Below are 20,568 nucleotides of genomic sequence, written 5' to 3'. Positions count from 1 at the left end.
TCTATTCCTCATTTCCATCCACATCCAAACAATAACCTTGAACCATAACTTGAATCTACTTCAAGGTGTTAATAATTTTATATCCCCTCACTAGAATGGTTTCCTTAGAGTCCACAGATATGCATCCAACTCAGTCTGGAACACCAGTCACCGCTGGAGGAGACCGTTCTCACACTGCACCCACCCCACCACCCCGTGTCAAAATACAGCCACGTGTGATCCCTTAGCCAAAGCTTCTCTGACTCATGAGAAAGTTTTATTTCAGTGAAAATAGTTTTAGACAGCTGAAGCTTTAATTCCATTGTATAACTCAAAAAGTATTCCAAACTCTCAAAAGCAAAATTAATTTTCATTTTAAATATTAAAATGATTTATTCTTATGGGGAAAAGACTAAAAATTAAGAAACAGTGTTTTAAGTCACAGAAAGCATAAGGAATTCTAGTAGAATCTGTTAGGAGGAGGGCTGCACACCCTAACACAATGTTCGGAAAACAGAGCTCGATCTCACTTGACACGCACACCAGGAGACAGGACAGGGAATTGGTGGGAAGTGAGCCCAGCACACGACTCCGAGAGCACAGCGAGCAGACGGACTACCTTTATGAAGTGGTGATCAGCACGTGGGATCGTGGCGTCTCTGGGCTTGGTCAAAATATACTGGTTGTTCTGCGAGTCGATCAGCATGCTGAGACCCAGGTCATCCTCCACTTCCCGCTTTGTGAGATTTTGCTTGGAATTGGCCTCTTCTTCCTCTACCCGCAGAACTGCCTCAAAATTGACCCCTTTGACCTATAAGAATAGCCAATATTATGTATTTAAAACCAATAAAATGTTTTCCAGTTCAAGTCTTAGAGAGTAAATTCTGTACAGAAGAAGATAGGAATGTTTTTAGTGTGAGGAAAGATCAACAAATATTTGTTAGCATGAATTTAAAAAAATTTTTCAACCAAAAAAGTGATTTTAAGGAAGGCAGTGTTTAAAATTTCTATTACTTCTAAATACCTAATTTACCTAATTCAGAGTGTGACACTGTGATGTATACTAATAAATATATATTTAGTCTTCACTCTCTTTTCTGGCTCACAACTCCCAAAACCCATGTAATTTCCTAAGTGATAATGAGCTTTTGTTATATTTTTATATTGTTATATTTGGTCTTTTATTATATTTGGTCTTTTGTCCTTGGTTCCTGAAATAGAGTGATAGAGGTGAAAGAAGTATCGTGTTATTAATAAGAAGCCCTTGGCCACCTCACCAGAGTTTATATTTATGAGGTGGTTTTTGGAAAGCCCTGAGATAACCACAGGACGGGACTGGCCATCAGAGGAACTGTGCATGGGCCCCGGAGGGTTCCCCTTCCGGCCCTACCCAGGCCTCCAGGAGGGGAAAGGGGCTGGAGACTGAGTTAATCACAAATCCACATTATGAAGCTTCCATGAAAATCCTTCAGGTACAGGGCTCACAGGGGGTATGGGAGCCCTACAGCTGTTCCTTACCTTACCCCATGCGTGGCTCCCATCTGGCTCTCCCCAAGCTGCGTCCTTTCACTGGCACTCTAGAAAGTAAACTGCTTTTCTGAGTTCTGTGAGCTGCTCCTGCCAATTATTGGGCCCAAGGAAGGGAGCTGTGGCACCCTCTAGGGTGACAACCTGGGACCTGGGATTGGTGTCTTACATGGAAGGGACAGTCCTGGACTGAGCCCTTACCTGCATGGTCTGCTAGCCCCAGGTGGACTCAGAACTGCACTGAGCTGTCGGACAACGGGCCAGCGTCACAGAGCACTAGAGGCTGTTTGGCAGGGGAACAGGGGAAGGCCCTGGCGCCCTGGGAGCACAGAAGTATCCAGGGAGCGGTGAACAAAGGGCACAACTGTTGGCTTCCAAGGGCATCTTCTTCCAAAAATTCATAGCTCTTGAAATACTTAGGAGCTGTCCTCCATCCCCTGATTAGGAAGTTTTGAAAACACCCCACTCTGTTCACTCAATTTTCATTCTCCCTCCTCTCTCACCTGATCTTGCTCTCATCTGTTTTTATTGCCTAACCCATTTCTGAGTCCATTCCAAGACTCACAATTTTCAGCACTAATCTCATTTCTCCAAAAAGAGTCCTGATCATGGACCAGTGAACAGTGTGGAATCCTACTTCGGATATGAAGTTCATCTCCTAGAAGGAGGGTATGGCTCCCTGGCCCAACAGCAATGGAAACCCAAGTGTCCAGGGCAAGCCTTCTTGACACCAGAGTCCCAGCCTTCCTGAGGGCCCTCCTGAGGGCACGGCTGGGAGAGAAAGATGGCCCACTAATGGGGACTGACAAACCAGGAGGAGAAAACACAGATAACTAGTATACTTCTTGTGGAATACCAAACCAAATTATTTTTATTGCACAGAGGTGTTTAGTTTTGTCTTTGTTTTCAAACTACACCAAAATACACATGTACACAATTTCAACACCACATGCTTTCAACAAGTAGCTCTGCAGGTGGAGATGAACTTGTTCTGGAAGGCTACTTACTGATTTATTGTCATCGAAAGCATGCTCTTCAATTTCCTCCTCTAAACGATCAGCTGCCTTTCTTACATCTTCGAGAATTTCATCAAGCATGGATAAACTTTTGTTTTGATGTTGCATATTTTTCAGGGCTTCAACTTGATGTTTTTCTGCTGCCAGAAGTTCCACATATTCTGTCTCTTCCTATTCATTTGTAAGAAACAAAGAGTGGAGTTTAAAAGATAAACCAGAGTATCACTTCCATTCAGGTACCTGGCCCAACCACACTGGCCAACACACTCTCTCTGTCCAATACCCCTGCTCATAAATGAACAATTCTAGCTCTAGTCAATTAGGAGAAGTCAAGGACCACCATCATATATTTAGTCCACTGTCGACTGGAACGTTGTTATGTGGCATATGGCTCTATTTGTATCCCAAATGCCATCCATACTTTGGTAAGAAAGTTTAGTAAGTCTCTATCCTCTACTTTTTAAGCTATGTAATAATACCATAGCCTTTCTATGAAGACAAGTTTTATTTTATATATTTAAAGTGCCAGGCACTATAAATGATGGCTTTAAAAATTATATAAATAATATCACATCTGATACAGTAATAGTTTATTCTCATTTTAAAAGTATACTTCAGCCTTGGCTGGTGTGGCTCAGTGGACTGAGCGTTGGACTGTGAAGTAAAGGGTCACTAGTTCGATTCCCAGTCAGGGCACATGCCTGGGTTGCAGGCTAGGTCCCTGGTGGGGGGCACGGGAGAGGCAACCACACATTGATGTTTCTCTCCCTCTCTTTCTCCTTCCTTCCCCTTTCTCTAAAAATAAATAAATAAAATCTTTTTTTTTAAAGTATACTTCATCAAAATCCTTAATTCAAATGTATACGTATACTTGTTTAAAACCAATTTTAATACTTTTATTTTCAGTAAGGACGTTGAAGCAAGTCAACATTCACACAGAAGGTAATTCTTGTTACAAACTCAAAATGTTGATTACAGTTAAAAATATATTCATTCCCGCATCAGTTTATTGGGATGACTTCAGTAATTAGTTTAATAATCCAGGTATTTCGCAATACAGAAAAGCATTAAAGAATGACTTCTAGAAGTGGTAAAATGTAACTACACTAAGATATTACGCAAAAGGAAAGGGCGCTCCTACGCACTACAGATTTTCCCCGTGGGTCTGAGTGTTGCGAACAGATGCCGCTGGCAGACCGCACCTGCCGAAGCGCCCGCACATGCGCACTGTCCCCTTGCCCCTACTTCCCAGCCCCGTGTGTGAGACACTAACCTTTATGGCAGCCTCTCTCAGGGCCTCCAGGCGCTGCCTGCTGCTCTCTTTCATGTTCACCACGTCTTTGTAATCCCCCTGCAGGGCTCTCTGGAGTCCATAGATGGCCTGGAAGACTGAATTTTCACTTTCATTCAGCTCCTTTTGGAAAATTTCGAATGTGTGCACCTGAAACAGCTTCTCTTCATCCGACAGGCCAACGTCTTTTTCCACTGCTCTGATTGCATTTTTCAGTTTGTTGAGAACCACAGCCTTTTGGCGAAGAAGGCCGGAGAGCTTTCTGCAACCATCTAGGACCCACTGCTTCCGGTGCGTGACAGTCGCCCCCTTGCCGCGGTGCAACTTGATGGCATGTTTCGCTACCTCTTCATGTTCCGTGGCATTCACTAGCGAATGAACCAATGGAAGCAACAACCAGAAGTAATTTTTTTCCAATACCTTCATGATCCAATTTTAGAGGACAGGGCAAGGCAGTCCAAAAATTTCTGCTAAGCTGAACTTGCATTTTACATAAACATTTTCAGCTGGAAAAAAGGTTTATTGTCACATATAGTGGAATGATGATTCATTACAATTGAAATCAGAGTTAAAGTATTAAATAGTTACATCCAGAAAACTATTGCCGTTCTGAAGAAAATGGCATTTTTTCTATATTAATATTAATATCCAAACTATTTATTGTACCTGGGTTAAAATCAAATACTGAATGTTAAAGTATGTGCCTGGTAAGATGTGAGACTAAAGGTTATGTCTGAATTTAAAGGAAATATTTTTCAAGAAAAACTCAGCCTCATGCATCTACTAAATCTATGAAGTACAAAAGACAAAATCAAATCTATTTAAGAGGATCCACGTGTCAAAGGCCAGAAAATTCACAGATCAGTGAACCACCTGGGGGAAACATGCTCCAAATCATTCCAGAAATGGTATCTTTTGAGGTACTAAGAGCTTGTTTGTCATATCGTTTGCTTTCCGAAATCACCTGGAATTTTGCTAAATTTCCAGAGTCAGTCTATAGTTAAATGCCAATAAGGCCGCAAAGATAGAAAAAAATTCCACATATAATCACATCTGGATCTCTAGGGCTTTAAAATCTTTCAAACATTTTCAACCATCCAATTTCAGGCTCCGTCCCTTTCCCTCTTCAGGAAGGCCTCAGGCAGGGTGCATGAACTTCTCCCGGCACCTAAAGCACAGACACGGCCCTGGACGTGCCCAGCTGAAGGCTTCGGGACAGGCAGCAGCGGGAGCTGCAGCTGCGGTGTCGGGACTATCACAGGCAGAGGGCAGGCTGTGTCCCCCAGAGGACAGCGTTATCAAGGAGCGGGAGGCAGCTGTGGCAGCAGCATCGCTAAGAAAGAATGACCTGAGAGGCAGTAAAATAGACTACAGAAGGAAGCAGTAACAAATGCGAGAGAGGCGAGTAAGATACGCCCTAGAAAACATGCACTGAACTTGGCAGCCAGGAGCTCACTGGGCCCAAGCAGGTAGGCCAAAAAAGAAAACACGATTTTCCACAGGATTTATAGTTCCTAGGAAACAAAACATTCACATACACCATCTAATCATTCTTAATGGCAGCATGCAGCAGATAAGCGTGTCAAGAATTCTTACTCAACTATCAAATACAGCAATATTTCCTCTACCTGGGGGTCTGTTTACTAAAATATTTGTTTACACTTAATTTCACTAATAATCCCAATTCTAATCAGTTTAATCTGATTTCCCAAACAAAGCAGATTACGTGCAGCAAAAATAAAAGTGTGGCATTTCTAGAGAGAGAATTCTGACCAAACCAAGAAATGACAGCCAACAGAGAGGGGACAAAACAGAGCCTTGGAAAAGGGAATCCGAGACGTCACCAAAGACTTGAGTCCACGCTGAGCTGTCCCACGCACCCCGGCAGGTCCTAAAAATACTACTCTGGAGGCCAGAAGAGCCACCGATGTTGAAAATGACAGTCAAAAGTCACCAAAGAAAGACTACACTCCGGTTAAAAACTCAGGAAACTGTTCAATTTCAATACGTTTTTAGATACTTTGGCTCCTAATGTTGCAAGGATTCACTTACCTAGCACAGCTCTATTCTTAATAAGGTAGGATAAATGAGAACTTGTTGTTGTAGTTTTAACACAACTTTAAGTAAATGTTCCCACCTCAAAAATAAATAATCAGTTCAACCAATCACAGTAATACCTAGCAATGTAGTTCTGTTATTTTAATGACTCATTTAATTGCTAAGCTTCTGTTGTTCCAAAAGAGAAAGAACTGAACTGCTACTTCAGAAGCTCACACTTTCAGTACATTTCCGAACCAAGACAGGAATTCCAGATGCTTCATCAATGCCTCCCATTTCCCCCACCAAAGTGATTATTTTATGGATTTCAAACTTCAGAAAAATAACCTGCTGCACAGTCTGTGTGTCAATAATGTCCCTTTGTTCCTTTCTGGTTCCTTCCTCCAACCAGCCCCTGAAATTAAGTAGCTATCCCTCTAAATCGTAATACCCAAGGGAGCTATTAATTTTTATGAGAAATCTTGGAGAAGTGTAGTTGTAGTCAAACTAGTATTTCCATTGAAATAAGCTTATGTCATCAACATAAACTGAACTTATTCGCAGACTCTTAAAATATGAACCATTCTTTTTTCATAAACTTACTTCATTTTTCCTTCATACTTGACTACCAAATCCTATAGGCTACCAAATTGTAACATGCTTTGTCTTGAGTAAATAGCAAACATCTTTAGTTTCAGTGTTATTTTGTTATTGTTATGTATCATTATTAAAAAACACTTTGGATGTGTTGTGTTTTTATAAGGAATTCTTAAAGCTTCTCTGTCTTGAACTACTGATACATACGAACTGAGCGAGGGGAGCCTATCTCACACACTGTACGCTGTACGATTCCATTCACGCAGTGTCTTGGAACGACACACTGTAGAGTTGGGGAGAACAGATGGCAGTTGTCAGGGAAGGGCGAGGAGGTGGCTGTGACTACGACAAGGTCGTAGGAGGGATCCTGTGGAACAGAAATGTTCTGTGTCTGGACTGTGGTGTGGTCACACAAATCTACATGTGCAGTGGTAATTTTACAGATTATGACATACATACACACACACAGATGCAGGAAACACTGGTGCAATCTGAATACGGTGGGTGGACTGTAGCAATGTAATTTACTGCTTCTGCTGTGTAAGGGGGAGACTGGGCGAAGAGTCTAGCGGGGGTGTCCAACCTGCAGTCCATGGGCTGTATGCAGCCCAGGCTGGCTGTGAATGCGGCCCAACACAAAATAGTCAATTTACTTAAAACATTATGAGATTTCTTTTGTGATTACATGCTGCAGTGTATTTAATGTGTGGCCCAAGACAACTCTTCTTCTGGCAGTGTGGCCCAGAGACGCCAAAAGGCTGGACACTACTGGTATAGGATTTCTCTGCATTATTTCTTACAAATGTGTGTGAATCTATAATCATCTCAAAATGAACTCTTAAATATTATATAGAAAGGTTTACTGTTTTCCACCAAATCTTTATTACATGTATTGATCATGATTTACATTGCAGAGCAGTGATATTTTTTATATTTAAAAAAAAAAAAAACAAACCTAGAAAATGTCCTACAACAGAGCCAAAGGTTTTCAGGCTGGCTCAGCTACAATGAAACCTGAAGTTACTTTTCACTTGCAGCAACAGCAAAATCAATGCTTTGAGCACAACCACTCCCCCAAAGTTTCTACTTGAAAAAGTTTCTTTTTCAACATTAATTAAAATATATGTTTTCAACTTATCAAATTTCAAACGGGTTTCTATAAATGCAGAGCAGGAATCTCAAAGCTTATTTTACAATTGATGAGATTATTTAAGAGGAAAAATATTTATAATAAATGTCTTAATAGATTTAGAATAAGAGGGCAAATGGGTTCACCATTAAGTCTATTCAAAAAAAACTTCTACTACTTTTAATTCATTGTCATTTTACAAAAAAATCACATCGTTCTTATTATTCTGTAGAGAATTTTTAGCAATTCAGAAATGTCACATTATCATTCATTGGACAAAAAGCTCAAAAGCAGAGCATAATAATGCACTCTCACAGCAGGCTTTTTCACTGAAGTTCACTCACTGAAGTTCAAGACTTCTCCCACACACCTCTGACCGGGAGCTCCACCCTGACTGCAGGGTCCCTGAGGAAACTACCTCCTTAGGCTTCTGTTAGGCCCACAGAGCCCAGAGCTCGAGGGTTATAGAGTCGCTTCAGTGAAAGGGAAAGTCGGTGGAGGAGAACTGAAGCAGCTACTCTCTTTTTCAATTATTTATAATGGACTAAAATCTGAAAACCGTACAGCCCAGCCTCCTACACCCACACAGCCACAGGACCCTCCTTCACCTCTCTTCCTCAGGACCTTCCAGACCCACTGCCTCCTATGTACCAGCCCAAACTACTGAGGAAGAATCTACAGTAGTTTATTCACTGCACCAGTGCAGCAGCCACTGTGTGCCTGGCCGTGGCCACCTGGGCTTGCTCTGACTTTGTCAGTAAAGCTGGGGAAGCTGCCAAGTCAGCAGGTGAACAGCTGGGTGGGTTTACAAACCTTCAGCCAAGGTGCATTCTAACCTAGCTGCCAAGGTCTTGTGCTGTAGCCAATTAAACAAACAGGGTCCCACAGAGGACCTAACACCTCTGCCTGCCAGACAACCCAGGCCAGGATGCCAGCCCTATTCACCCAGCTGAACCTGGACCCCAGGTGTGGAGGGGGCACTGACCTGGAGCTTGGGCTGTGTGCAGGAAATCCGGGCAAGCCGTGTGGGTGTGGCAAGAACAGGGAAGTCCAGTACCAGTTATTTAGCTTCCTCTGAGAAATGAAAAGATAAGGATGATTTCTACTGAAAGGTTGAAAATTAGAATTTCTTCATGATACCAATATTCCCAGATACAACAAAAAACAATAATGTAACAGGCAACAAAGGAGGAGCTGATGGAATGGTCTAGTGAGGAAACTCCCCAACACAAATAATCTACCTCAGTCTAATCTGAGGAGGATTTATCTTAACAAGCATATTTTAAGTTTTAACAAACTGAATGATGTAAAGTATATTTATTAAAAAATAAAGCACTATCTTGTAAATACAATTTATGCTTATTCATGTCGAGTTAGTAAAAGAATTGGAAAATGAAAGAAAGGGAGACAGGCAGAAAGAAAATTCTTATAGACATTAAAAATGTTTAAGGCATTTCATTGTTAATTAAATTGTACAAAACCCCCACAAATATTCCATTGAGGAATCCAATCAGTGAGACACTACTTTTTAAAAAGTTAATATTACAAGAGAAATGTGGGACCACTAAGATGCTCTGATCCAAACAATAATCAGAAAAATGTGTAAATATGAAAATGCTGAGCTACCTTATAGATCACTATACGATCTAATAATATGTGAACGTCAGAGCTGGTGATCCAAAGAGGTGTTTAAAACAGCCATTACAGTTATTCAGGTGCTATCCGGTAAGACTCCAAAAGAACTAAGACACAGGGCCTACGAAGAAGGCTGGAGGTCAGCGACCTGCATTTGTTCTTTCTTGAAAGCAGACGTAGGGCAATAAGAAAGGAACTGCAACGAAGAGTCCTTCTGGGGGAGGAGTAAGGGATCCACACTGGCACCTCCCGGTTTATGGTGCGTGAAGATGAGCTGCGTCTCCCTGTCTTTCCTGGGAGATGGCCAAGAACAGATAGTCCGCAGAAGGCGACAGGTCTTCTGCGGGACCCTGTTTATTTGGTTACAGCAAGAAGACCTTGATACGTAAGTTAGAATGCATCCTGGCTGAAGGTCTGTAAACCCACCCTGCTGTTTCAGCATTGACTCGGGCGGCTTCCCCAGCTTTAGCTATAAAGACTGCACTTCGCAACCCTGCCCCATCACACTCTCCTAAACACAGTCCTGGGGTCCACTGCCAGGTCCATCAGTCAGTACGAGAAGTTGTGAGAAAGCCTGAACCATCATCCTCACATACCGCAGGGTCAGACGCGCAGGAGCAGAGATGAAGAGCAGGGCTCTAGAAGCCGAAAGGCCCATGTCTGAGAGGAGAAAAAGAGAGACCTCCGGGAGGAGTACAGAAGGAAGGAAGGAAGCCCCGGGAAGGGAAGACTCCAGGGAGGAGATGCCCAGTGAAGGAGCCCCAAGGGTCCGAAATTCGGGGAGGACCGGAGGCTCCGCGCCTCTTGCCCGAACCCCACACAGCGCTCACCGGGATATGCCGGACGCCGCGCGTCCTGGGTCCCGCTCTCCAACGCCGTAAGGCCAAGGGCGAACAATTAAGCGGCTGTCCCGCATCCCTTTGCAGGCGACAGGACCGCCCTTGGGGCAGGAACGGGAACCGGGTGGGGTACGGTGACTCCCGGAGCCGCCCGACCCCCTCTCCCGAACGCCGTCTAGGCAGACGCAGCCAAGCAGCTGCCCCCTTAAGAGAGTGGGCTTGGGTTCTGTCGGTTCCCGGGTGGCGCGGTGCTCGTTGGGATTTGTAGGAGAGAGCTGGGACTCTGGTACCGTGGGCCCTGGGTTGCGCAGTGACCCGCGGGGGTGGGCGCGGGGGTGGGGGGGGGGGGGGGGGGGGGGGGGGGGCGCGCGGGTCCGCGGGCCCCAAAGCGCGCTGGAGCGTTGACCGACAGAAGGGGCGGGGCCGGGGTCTGGTACGCTCCCCGGAGGGTCGGGGCACGCCGGGAGTTGGAGTTCCGTGGGCCGGGCCTGTCCCCGCCTCCCGGCGCGTCTCCCTAGAGCCCCTCCCCTGGGCCCCTCCCCGGGCGAATGTCCCGGGAGCGAGGACTAGGACCCAGTGGCTGGAGCCCAGCTAGAGGTGGCTGGGGCTTCTGCGCAGACTGCTGGGTCGGTGAGAAACGGGGAGCGACGGGGATAATGGTAGGTGGCCCACGGTTTCGCTTTCCGCCCTACCCGTCCTGCGCACCCTGGGCTGGGGAAGCTCCAGGGTCGGGGCGGGGGGGGGGGGGGGGGGGGGGCCGGAGCCGGGAAGCGCGGGGCGCGAAGGTCACCGGAGCGGCGGGGTCGCGGCCCGCCCTTCTTCGCTGTGGGCGCTGCTGGAGGTGGGGAGGCACGCAGGTGGGAACTTGCATGGCCCAGGGCGAGACCTGCGCGGTGACCTAAGTGCAGCGCTGTGGTTTGACGGGATGGAGGCACAGTGCAGGCGAGCATGGGGACTCTGACCAGTGCTCCACCGAAGCACGAGCAGCAGGGTGAACTGGAAGGGAGGGATGTTTGGAGCAGACGCAGCATCCTGTCAGGTGAAATGGACAAGATAGTATCTTTGAGAATTGCCAGTAATTCAGTGTGGCCCGAACGTGGAGTTCAGGGTCCACAATGGCAGGACTACACAAGCAGGGCCTTGTATTGGATGCTGAGTGTTGGTTGAGTTTATGTAGGATGTAACGGGAACCAAAGAAGGTTTTTAAGAAGTGGGGTTGTGTGTGAGTTGATCATGTTTGTATTTTGTAAAAAAGCCTTTTACAAAGAGAATAGGGATTGGATCGGAAGGGGTCAGGATTGCAGGGAGACCAGCTAGAAAACTGTTGCAATATTTTGGGGAAGAAGAAGTAAGGACTTGAGCCAAAGGTTGTCCGCAGGAAAAGGGAGGATGAGAGGAGGGAGGGGTGAGACTTACAGAACTATTCAGAAAGGGAGACTAAAGGAAAGAAAGGACTCAGCAGTTTCTGGCATGGACATCTGAGCAGATGGTGATGTTATTAACCAAAATGGGGAATGTAGAGGGAAGAGCAGATTTGTGCAGGAAGACAATATAGTAATGAGGGGAAAATAGGGGGATCATATAGTTGGTAGGAGATACAGATCTGGGCCTCAGAAAAGACTTTTTGGGAAATGTGCAATTACTTTGAAATGTAGTGGAAGTCATGTAGTTGATGGGTTTCATCATTCATTCAGTAAATTCAGATGTTTCTCTCTGCAAGGAAGGTAGTGTGCACAATGCTGGAGGTATTCATGGAGCTGATGTCCTAGCAGGAGAGACAAACACTAAACACACAACTATTTTATTACAGTTGTGGTAGTGCTAGGGAGTGGCACAGGTTCCAGGAACCCAGGTGATGGGATGGGTGAATGGTGTTAGATGCTGAGGGAATGAACCCTTAGCCAAAGTAATACATGTGAGCTGAACTCTCAAGAGTGGGTGAGGTGGGAGGGGCAGCCAGGTGTGTGCAGTACTCCAGGTGGGAAAGAACAGAATAGGTGGTAGGAGATGGCATGGGGCTTCTCCAGGAATTGGAAAACTGCCTGTCTACAAACACAGAGAACCAGGGAAAAGTGACATAGTAGGAAGTTGTAAGGGGACTAGAACCAGATTGTGCAGTCTTCTAGGGCACAGGAAGAAAATGTTAGTCTTTGTCCTAAGGGTACTGGGAGGCCAGCGAGAGGGGCCAGGAGGAATGTGTAGGGGAAAGAGCAGAGGCCCTAGGACAGAACTTCAGGGTGGGAAGATTTGCCAAGAAGGAGATGAGGAAGGGCATGTCAGAGAAACAAGGTTAGAGAGAGTGGTCGTAGAAACCAGCAGCACAGCCACAAGGCACTTGGTGACTTAGTGGAGCAGCCGCACTGCCCGGGCAGGTTGTGTCCACCTCAGCAGGCAGAGAGCCCCCTCTCCAGCTCTTCAGGAGAAGGGGCTTGGCGGGCAGGAGCTTAACTTGAGGAAGAGGACTGTGCAACCACTGCAGAGGTTGGAGCTCCAAGAGTGTGAAAGGAAACACTTGAATTTAACACCACTGCCACCCTACCCCCGCCTGAAATAGAGTCACAGTGACCAAGTTTATATAATTAATTTGGTAATTATGGATGCCCTAGCAGCCCCTGGTAAGTTGATCCTAAGAGAAGATTGTTGTATTAATTGGAATGGCATTGTAAGAATAGCTGTTTTTTCATTTTATGCACGGTCAGTCTTGGTGCCCAGATTATGTAAGCAACTTTAATAAGGTCACCGTTAAAATATTTGAGACTTTTTCCATAGGTTACAGATTTTGTTTTATTTTTCTCCTGAATTATCCAGATTTTTATTTCAGTAATTTTGTACATTTTAACAGGATAAAACAATGAAACATAGAAAATGCCCTTCCCCCCCCACCCCTTAAAAGCTACCATTAATAATTTAATTGTCTTGGCATGGTAAGTCTCAGTGAAGACCATCAGAGCCGAAGGCTAGGCCCTGGCCCTGCCAATTTATGGACCTTTATTAATTTTACATGGATTTCATCTTGTCTAAATAGACCAGAGCTTTCTTGTTTCCCCTATAATTTTTTCATTTATGAGGCTTTTTCTTCTAGACAGCTTTACACCAGTCCCCTTCCTTACAAATTGCAACTTGTAGTTTACAAATATAACACAGTCTCTAGACTTAGCTGAATGATGATTGTTTTAATCACTGATATTTTATGGAGAAACTTGTAGAGGGAAACATCAGATTGGTGCAGCTTTAATGACAATTCCCTTCCTTTTCATTCGAGCCAGAGACGTGTTACGTGCTGTAGGCCCGTAGCTGCTCTTGCGCATTCAGAACCAGCACCTTTATACCACTTACTGGTTCAGGGTTGTAGGATCTGTCTTATGACATGTCAGGCACTTGGAATGGATAAAAGAGGGATCTATTTATTTCTCTGCCCACAGGTCTCCCCACTTTGTAACCTAATGTAGTAACAATTCAGATTACTTTGTGTAGCCTCCACGGATATACCCCTGCACTTTCTCTTCTAGAGTTTTCACAAAGCATTCCCCTTCACACTGTTGATACAACTTTTTGTTACATATTAGGAAAGGCTTCAAGAGGTTATTATCAAGAAAAGTGCCTTGAGATTAGGTGTCATCATATCTTCCAGCTGTCTTGTCAACATTTACTTGTTGTGGATCTGTCAGTTGTATAAAGCTGGTTAAATAATTAAGTCACGTGATAGTTCGTTATTCTGTTGATTAATCTCAGAGGTTCTGAGGGTGCTACATGGGATTTCTTCTGAGGTGGAATCTGTATAACATAAAATTAACTATTAAAAATTGTGCAGTTCTGTTGTACATTCACAACATTGTGCTACCACCACCTCAATCCAAACGTGCTCATCACCCCCCAGAAAGCCCCACACCCATTGGCACCCACTCCCCTCACCCCAGCTCCTTACAGCCACCATCTGTGTCCGTCCCTGTGGGCTTGCCTTATGGAATCGCACAACGTGAGACCTTTTGGGAGTGACTTCTTTCACTCATCATGTTTGCAAGGCTCATCCACATCACAGCGTGAGTGCTGGATTCCTTTTTATGACTGAATTTCATTGTATCTCTACACCAAATAGTGTTTCACAACCATGATAAAATTTTAAAATCTAGCATCGGTGGCAATTTCCATAATAAATATATCATAGTTATTTTTAATGATGTACCATTTTGAGGTTGAACATCTGTTTCTATCTTAAGCTTTCTGAGGCAACCCTTGGCTTTGCCCACCCTCCCTTGGGGAGCCTGTCAGCTTCATAAAAATACACGAGCTTTATTTTTGTCAGCTTACTGTCAAAACTTATGGGATCTGCCCTAATTTAGCTGAATTTGATCTTACCAGAGAATATTCCTTGTCTAGTCCTTTTCAAAGGGTCAATTTCAGGAAATAATGCATAGAATATACATGAGTATTCCATGTATTTCCCTAGAATATAGTTCAGGATTGTAACCTACAGACCACGGGCTCACTGCCTGTATTTGTAAATAAAGTTTTATTTACAAATAAATGGGCATGCCCACTGACTTGCATGTTGTCTGTGGCCACTTTCACTGCAGTGGCAGCATTTAGTAGCTGTCACAGAGACCAATGGCTTCTGAGCTAGCTCATCAGTTCTTAATCGTAGTTCCACCTTTCCCTGTCCGCTTAGGAACCAATAGATGAGCTTAAACATTCTACGAAAGGACTGAAATTTTATGCAGAATTACATGTAGATCTGTGTACCACATGTCTTCCTGGAGAGAGGATCTGTGACTTTTATCAGATCACAAAAGGGACCCAAGCCCCCAAATGACCAATTTTGTTCTAAGTAGCCAAAATTTTAATTTTCTGTGTTACTGTAGATCAGCAGTTCTCACACTTTTTAGTCCCAGTTCCCCTATACACTTTAAAAATTATTGGGACTCAAAGAGCTTTTGTTTATGTGGATAGTAGCCATTAGTATGTACCGTATTACACATTGACATGGAAAGTTTAAAAACATTTATGTACTTAAAAATAAGAATAAACCAACTAGATATTTACATTACATTGCATCTTTGCAGAAACCTTTAATGTGTAGCTTAGTAAAACAAGATAGGTTCTCAGATGCTCTGTGTTCAGTCTGTTGTGCTATCACAAGTCGTGTGGCCTCTGGCAGCCTCTGCTGTCCACCAATGAGAATGAGCAAGTCAGAGAGCGGCTCAGAATCATTAGGAAGACAGTTTTGTCATCACGGAGCCCCTGAAAGTTCTCAGGACCCTGGGGTCCCCAGACCACACTCGGAGAGCATTGTGTTTGGACTGCATTATCTGTGCTCCTGCTGAGTTGCACTGTGCTATTTTGGTGTCAGCATGCATGGAGGGGCGCCTTAAGAAAAAGCCCTGGGAGCCTTGCTCTGCTGCTTATTGCTGGCATTGGGGCGAGCAGTCGGTCTGGTACGAAGGGGACGGTGACATTGCCTTTTCTCGAGCAGCCGGAGGAGACGGTTCCTTCGGGTTTCAGTGCCAGGAGGAGCTGTGCCACTTCTGGGCCACTGGTAGGTTTTTAAAATCTTATCAAAGCAGATTTTCCAAACTCGTCCTATTTGGCAACTGGGAAGCTCAGGGCCTAATTTTCAGCTAACTTTCAGCTCTCGTATATGGTATGTGTGTCTGTACTTTATCCCCGGCTGGCTAATTTTTCCTTTTTCCCTCCTCTCAGTTTTTTCATCTATATCTTGTCCTCTGTTTACATGTTTTGTAAATTATATTTTATTTGGGGTTTCCATACATTTTGTAATCTTTTTATTTTTAATAAGACTGAGTATAATTCTTACAATAAAATTTCCCCCTTACATTATGAAGCCTTAGCATCTAACAGATTGGGTCAATTTCATTTACAGAAATTAGTGAAGCGCTTTTATTCTAGTATCATTTTCATCAAGTTACCTTAGATAAATAGAAACTTTACCATCCTATATCTGGAAGTTAAGATGTATTTTGTTTCATTATACACTATATATAGTACAGTTACTTGGCAGTTTTGTTATTTACTACCTACCCACAGCCTCTGCCCTATTTTTCTATTTTATTTCTGTCTCATGTACACAGACATTCTTGCTATTAGTATCATATTCGTTTAGTCGTAACGGTCTTTTTGTGCTGCTTTTGGAACTTTTGTAAATTATTTTTAACACTGTGCTTAATTATATGGGTATGTTTTCATCAGTGTGGTTCTGCTGATTTTAAACTGGGGAAAACTTTAAAAGATGTTTCCAAACTGGGAAGCCTTCCTCCTGTCCGTTAGAGCCTGAAATTAATGGAAGCCAGAAAGAACCCTACAGATGGGCGGCGGTGATATGGCCAGACCTTGGGTCCCACACCCGGCCTTGTATCATCAGGGGGCTCCCTGTGTGTACAAAGAGGGATTTTACGGAGACTGAGAAAAAAAATGTGCTTCATGCAAATGGAACTGGGTAGAGATGAAAATGTGTTTTGTATAAAATATTGATTCTCATAATTTTTTGAAGATTAGCCTTTGCATATTTGTTGCTATATAGATGCTGTCGTTTCAATTTTCAGAAGACTGTGCAGTCTTTTTAACTGATGAAGAACAAGCCTTTTCCTGTAATTCTGAAGTGAAGTTGAGTCACCCAACAAGAAAAACACTAAGTCCAGTTAAAATATAGGCATTAGTAATAGAATGCTGAAACAAACCTCTGGATTGGCTTCATTGGCTTTCCTGCTTCTTTTGCATCCCAAAGCATAAGCTTAAGTCATCTCAGAAGGACAAGGTCCGCCAGTTTATGGCATTTACTCAGACTGGCGAAAGAACTGCCATCTACTGCTTAACACAGAATGAGTGGAAACTAGACGTGGCCACCGACAACTTCTTCCAAAACCCAGACTCGTTCCACAAGGAATCCATGAGAAACACAGTGGACAAGAAGAAGCTGGAGCAGCTGTATAACAGGTACAAAGGTAAGGGTGACGGTGGTGACAAGGCCAGGCGGTGGAGAACTTGCGTCCATCTCTAGGGAGCAGAATAAATGTCACGTTCCTTGAATTTCTGATGCTGTGTTCAAAAGACCTCCAAGATGCTGTTCCTACCCTTCCTGATGTTCAGCCACAAAATCCAACCAGTTTAAATGGAACTGTGACTATTAATCGATACAGAGGAGGGTGGGATGAGAAGAGAGGAGTCTAAAGATGGATGGGCAGTCGGCCGTCCTCACTGGGATCACTGGTGGCAGGAGAGCCATCCGTGTGTAGTGCCGTGGCCAGGTGGCTGGCTGCACCTGTGAAGACAGTGTTTTGTTTCCCAGGCAGGTCCATCAAGGCTATGATATTGGTAGTGAGAAAGTTGTTTAAAAAGAGTGCCAAATAGCCCTGGCTGGCGTAGCTCAGTGGATTGAGCACGGGCTGGGAACCAAAGTGTCCCAGGTTCGATTCCCAGCCAGGGTACATTCCTGGGTTGCAGGCCACAACCCCCAGTAACCGCACATTGATGCCTCTCTCTCTCTCTCCCTCCCTCTCTCTCTCTCTCTCTCTCTTCCCTCCCTAAAAATAAATTTAAAAAAAAACAGTGCCAAATCATAAAAAGTATTTCTGACATGTCAGTAAAAGTCGTCCCTCTGTTATAACAGTGTCGTGGCGTTGTAACACTGAAACAACTTCAGTTCTTGCATGAGCTTTGGGACAAGCTCTCACTACAGAGAACTTTGTTTTGGAGATTGGGGAGAGTTGTTATTTTTATTGAAATCAGCACCTAGAATGGAGCTTTCCATATCAAAATACGGTCATACTGCAAAAATAAGTCTGCACGATGGAGGTGTGCAGACTCAGACCACTCAGCAGGCTTTCATGTTTCATATCAAATGTCAAATCTGTGCTATAATGGGAGAGGCAGCAAGGTTTAAGAGTTGACTGAGTTATTTTTTTCTAAAGTTTCTAAGGCTAATCTTTATATTTCCAAAACTTAAAAAAATACTGACTTAAACAAGTGTTAATTCAAACAGAATAACTCCCTTAGATTTAAATTCTTGTTTATTATCTTCATGTTTTACTTTTTTAATCTGACTTTTTAGATCTGAAGAATACATTGAAAATAGCATTCTTTTTATTAAAAAAAATTTGGTTCAGAAACATATTCTATGGTTAAAAAAAGATATGTACTTTTAGTTCTCGAAAAAGTGAACATTATTCTTAATTAAGCTTTAGTGTGCTTTAAATTTTTTGGCTAAGTCAATTGTTGAGCTAATTTTGTAAGTCAGATGGTATGCAAATTTTAAAATTTATTCAAATATGTGCAGATGTCTTCAAAAAATGCTTTTATATAAGTGAAAATTGTCATCTTTTTAGTTTAAACTATATCCCTTCATTATTTAATGTTATCCATGCAATTCTAGTCACTTGAAGTAGGTATATGGTACTATTATTTTGTGTTCTGAAAATAAATATATAGTTCAAAGACTATTCACACATATAATGTCAGTTATTGCATTAATATATCCAAATAAATGCTTCCAAAGTTACTTTAAAATATTTAACTTTACTGTATATGAAATTTATCAAGATCACTTATTAGATGAGAGCATTATGGATCAACTTTTTTGTTACTCTAAGAATCTGCAGCGCTAGGGCATTGAGCTGGCTGGAGAGACAAGTGGCAGGGCCTCTCAGAAGCTCCGTGCTGTTATATACATAAAACTTAAATGACCAAAATTAAAATTTGTATGACAGAAGAAAAGTTTATCACATTTAATCTTTATTTGAGCAAAGGAGCTACAAGTTTTCTGTTTGTACCTTCTAAACTGACAGAACTAACACCTGTCCTGTGATAATATATTATGATGTACACCAATGTGTCTGAAATTACTAGATCTAGTTTGGTGAAGTCTTGCTGGGATTATTCTTTTGATAGATTTTACTATTTGATTTTCTGATGGGGAAATGCTAAGTTTCTTAATTTTATATATAAACCAGAAATGAAGGCTGGGAGAAGCCTGAATTTCTAAGCTGTTGAACATGGATGCACAAGAGTGACTAGAAAACAAGTACTGTACAGTAGCATGAGAACTAGAGCAAATGAAACCACCTTTACACGAAAACATCAATCTTTCGGTGTGGTTGTGATAAAAAACTTAAAATATTATAAATGCTTCACCAATGCAGTATTTTTGCAACAATTTGCCTTTCGGCAAACTAAAATTTTGTAAACTTGAATTTTATTTTACTTTAGGGACATTAAACTTTTTCTTGATGATGAAAAGAAGATCTTTGAGATGAAACTTCTCAAAGAAGTTGCAATGATTTTTTTTCCACTAATGGCCAGAAACCTAGACTTTAACATGTGCCCTGACTGGGAATCGAACCTACAATATTTTGGTTCGCAGCTCGTGCTCAATCCACTGAGCTATGCCAGCTAGGGCCAGAAACCTAGACTTTAAAAAGAGGAGTATTTTCTGGATAAATTATTATTTGTTGCTATCTTTCACATGTAGTAGAAAATTGCAATCTGTCGATTGATGTATTTAAAACATTCTTGCTAGAACCATATAGTAGATGTATGAGTCTAACAACCCATTTTAGTAATACTTTCAAAATAGTATAACTACTTTTTTTCCTTAATTTTAACTATAGACCCACAAGATGAAAATAAAATTGGAATTGATGGGATTCAACAGTTTTGTGATGATTTAAGCCTCGATCCTGCCAGTATCAGCGTTTTGGTTATAGCATGGAAATTCAGGGCAGCGACTCAATGTGAATTTAGCAAAAAGGAATTTGTAGATGGCATGACAGAGCTGGGGTAAGTAAATCGGTCTCAGTTTAAATCATTTTCAGAAAAGAAGATACTTTCAACATTAATTCTTTTTCAGTCTGTAAATATTAATCTTACATCAATTTATTTACTTTGTGGATCATAAGTTTTTATGCATCTGCACTATATTAAGCCTTTGATTTCCCTTTAAATTCCTATTTAAGTTTTATTTAATAAATTTATTCAGATTAACCCCTTATGTACCTTATTCTCTACTTTAAATGTTTTTTCAGTTTAAATTGACAATAAATTTCTGGATGTTTTTGTTTTCATAATCTTATACACTAAATGTGTCATTTAGTATGTTGCTACATTAAACATTAATAAAGTGTCATTTTCATTTTTGCTTGTAATATTTCTCTGTTCTACCTACAGGGTTGGGGTAAAAGCTTCATTAATAATTTAAGATGTTTCTCATTTGCCAGATAAGTCAAAGAAGTAAATGAGAGCATATAACATCAATGTCTTTTAATCATTGAGCTTATTGAACTATTTCATGAGGTTGTATGAAAGCCAAGTTGCTTGACTTGCTGATACGCTGAGATTTCAGTGTTGACACCTTAAACTAGCTTTCCTTAGTGCTTCAGGAGCTTGAAGGCCTAAGGTGATAAACATGTTCTTAAGGCATGTGCTTATGGTATGCGGGGGGGGGGGGGGGGGGGGGGGAGGCGGGGGCGGAACAGAGCATTTGTTGTTTCCGTTAAACTGATGGATCTGTTG

The 20,568-nt window shown here is 42.5% G+C and overlaps 2 protein-coding genes across 10 annotated transcripts in view; one reads left to right on the top strand and one right to left on the bottom strand.

Moving 5' to 3' along the window:
* Positions 1-10,278, bottom strand: part of TMCO3 (transmembrane and coiled-coil domains 3) — a 49,849-nt gene extending 39,571 nt beyond the window's left edge. Inside the window, exons 1-5 of one of the 4 annotated variants that reach the window (XM_028526665.2) lie at positions 10,042-10,251; positions 8,562-8,650; positions 3,796-4,319; positions 2,514-2,693; positions 599-790 (exon numbers count right to left, since the gene is read on the bottom strand). In XM_028526665.2, coding sequence (XP_028382466.1) covers positions 599-790; positions 2,514-2,693; positions 3,796-4,239 — 816 coding nt within the window. In that variant the 5' untranslated portion in view covers positions 4,240-4,319; positions 8,562-8,650; positions 10,042-10,251. Of the gene's footprint in view, positions 1-598; positions 791-2,513; positions 2,694-3,795; positions 4,320-8,561; positions 8,651-10,041 lie in introns of all 4 variants that reach the window. The other 3 variants (XM_028526667.2, XM_028526668.2, XM_028526666.2) reach the window with 3 other exon arrangements.
* A 234-nt stretch (positions 10,279-10,512) lies between these two features.
* Positions 10,513-20,568, top strand: part of DCUN1D2 (defective in cullin neddylation 1 domain containing 2) — a 37,542-nt gene continuing 27,486 nt past the window's right edge. For 2 of the 6 annotated variants that reach the window (XR_004899931.1, XM_036011494.1), the window contains exons 1-3: positions 10,591-10,709; positions 16,586-17,006; positions 19,668-19,836. Coding sequence is in view for 5 of the 6 variants with exons in the window: in XM_036011494.1 (XP_035867387.1) it covers positions 16,832-17,006; positions 19,668-19,836 (344 nt within the window). In the remaining variant the exon portion in view is untranslated. Of the gene's footprint in view, positions 10,710-15,346; positions 15,584-16,585; positions 17,007-19,667; positions 19,837-20,568 lie in introns of those variants that run through there. The other 4 variants (XM_028526800.2, XM_028526799.2, XM_036011496.1 and 1 more) reach the window with 4 other exon arrangements.

Source organism: Phyllostomus discolor, chromosome 11 (assembly GCF_004126475.2).
Source record: "Phyllostomus discolor isolate MPI-MPIP mPhyDis1 chromosome 11, mPhyDis1.pri.v3, whole genome shotgun sequence".
Lineage (NCBI taxonomy): Eukaryota > Metazoa > Chordata > Mammalia > Chiroptera > Phyllostomidae > Phyllostomus > Phyllostomus discolor.
Note: the sequence above shows the minus strand (reverse complement) of the source record. Positions and strands in the feature narration are given on the sequence as shown.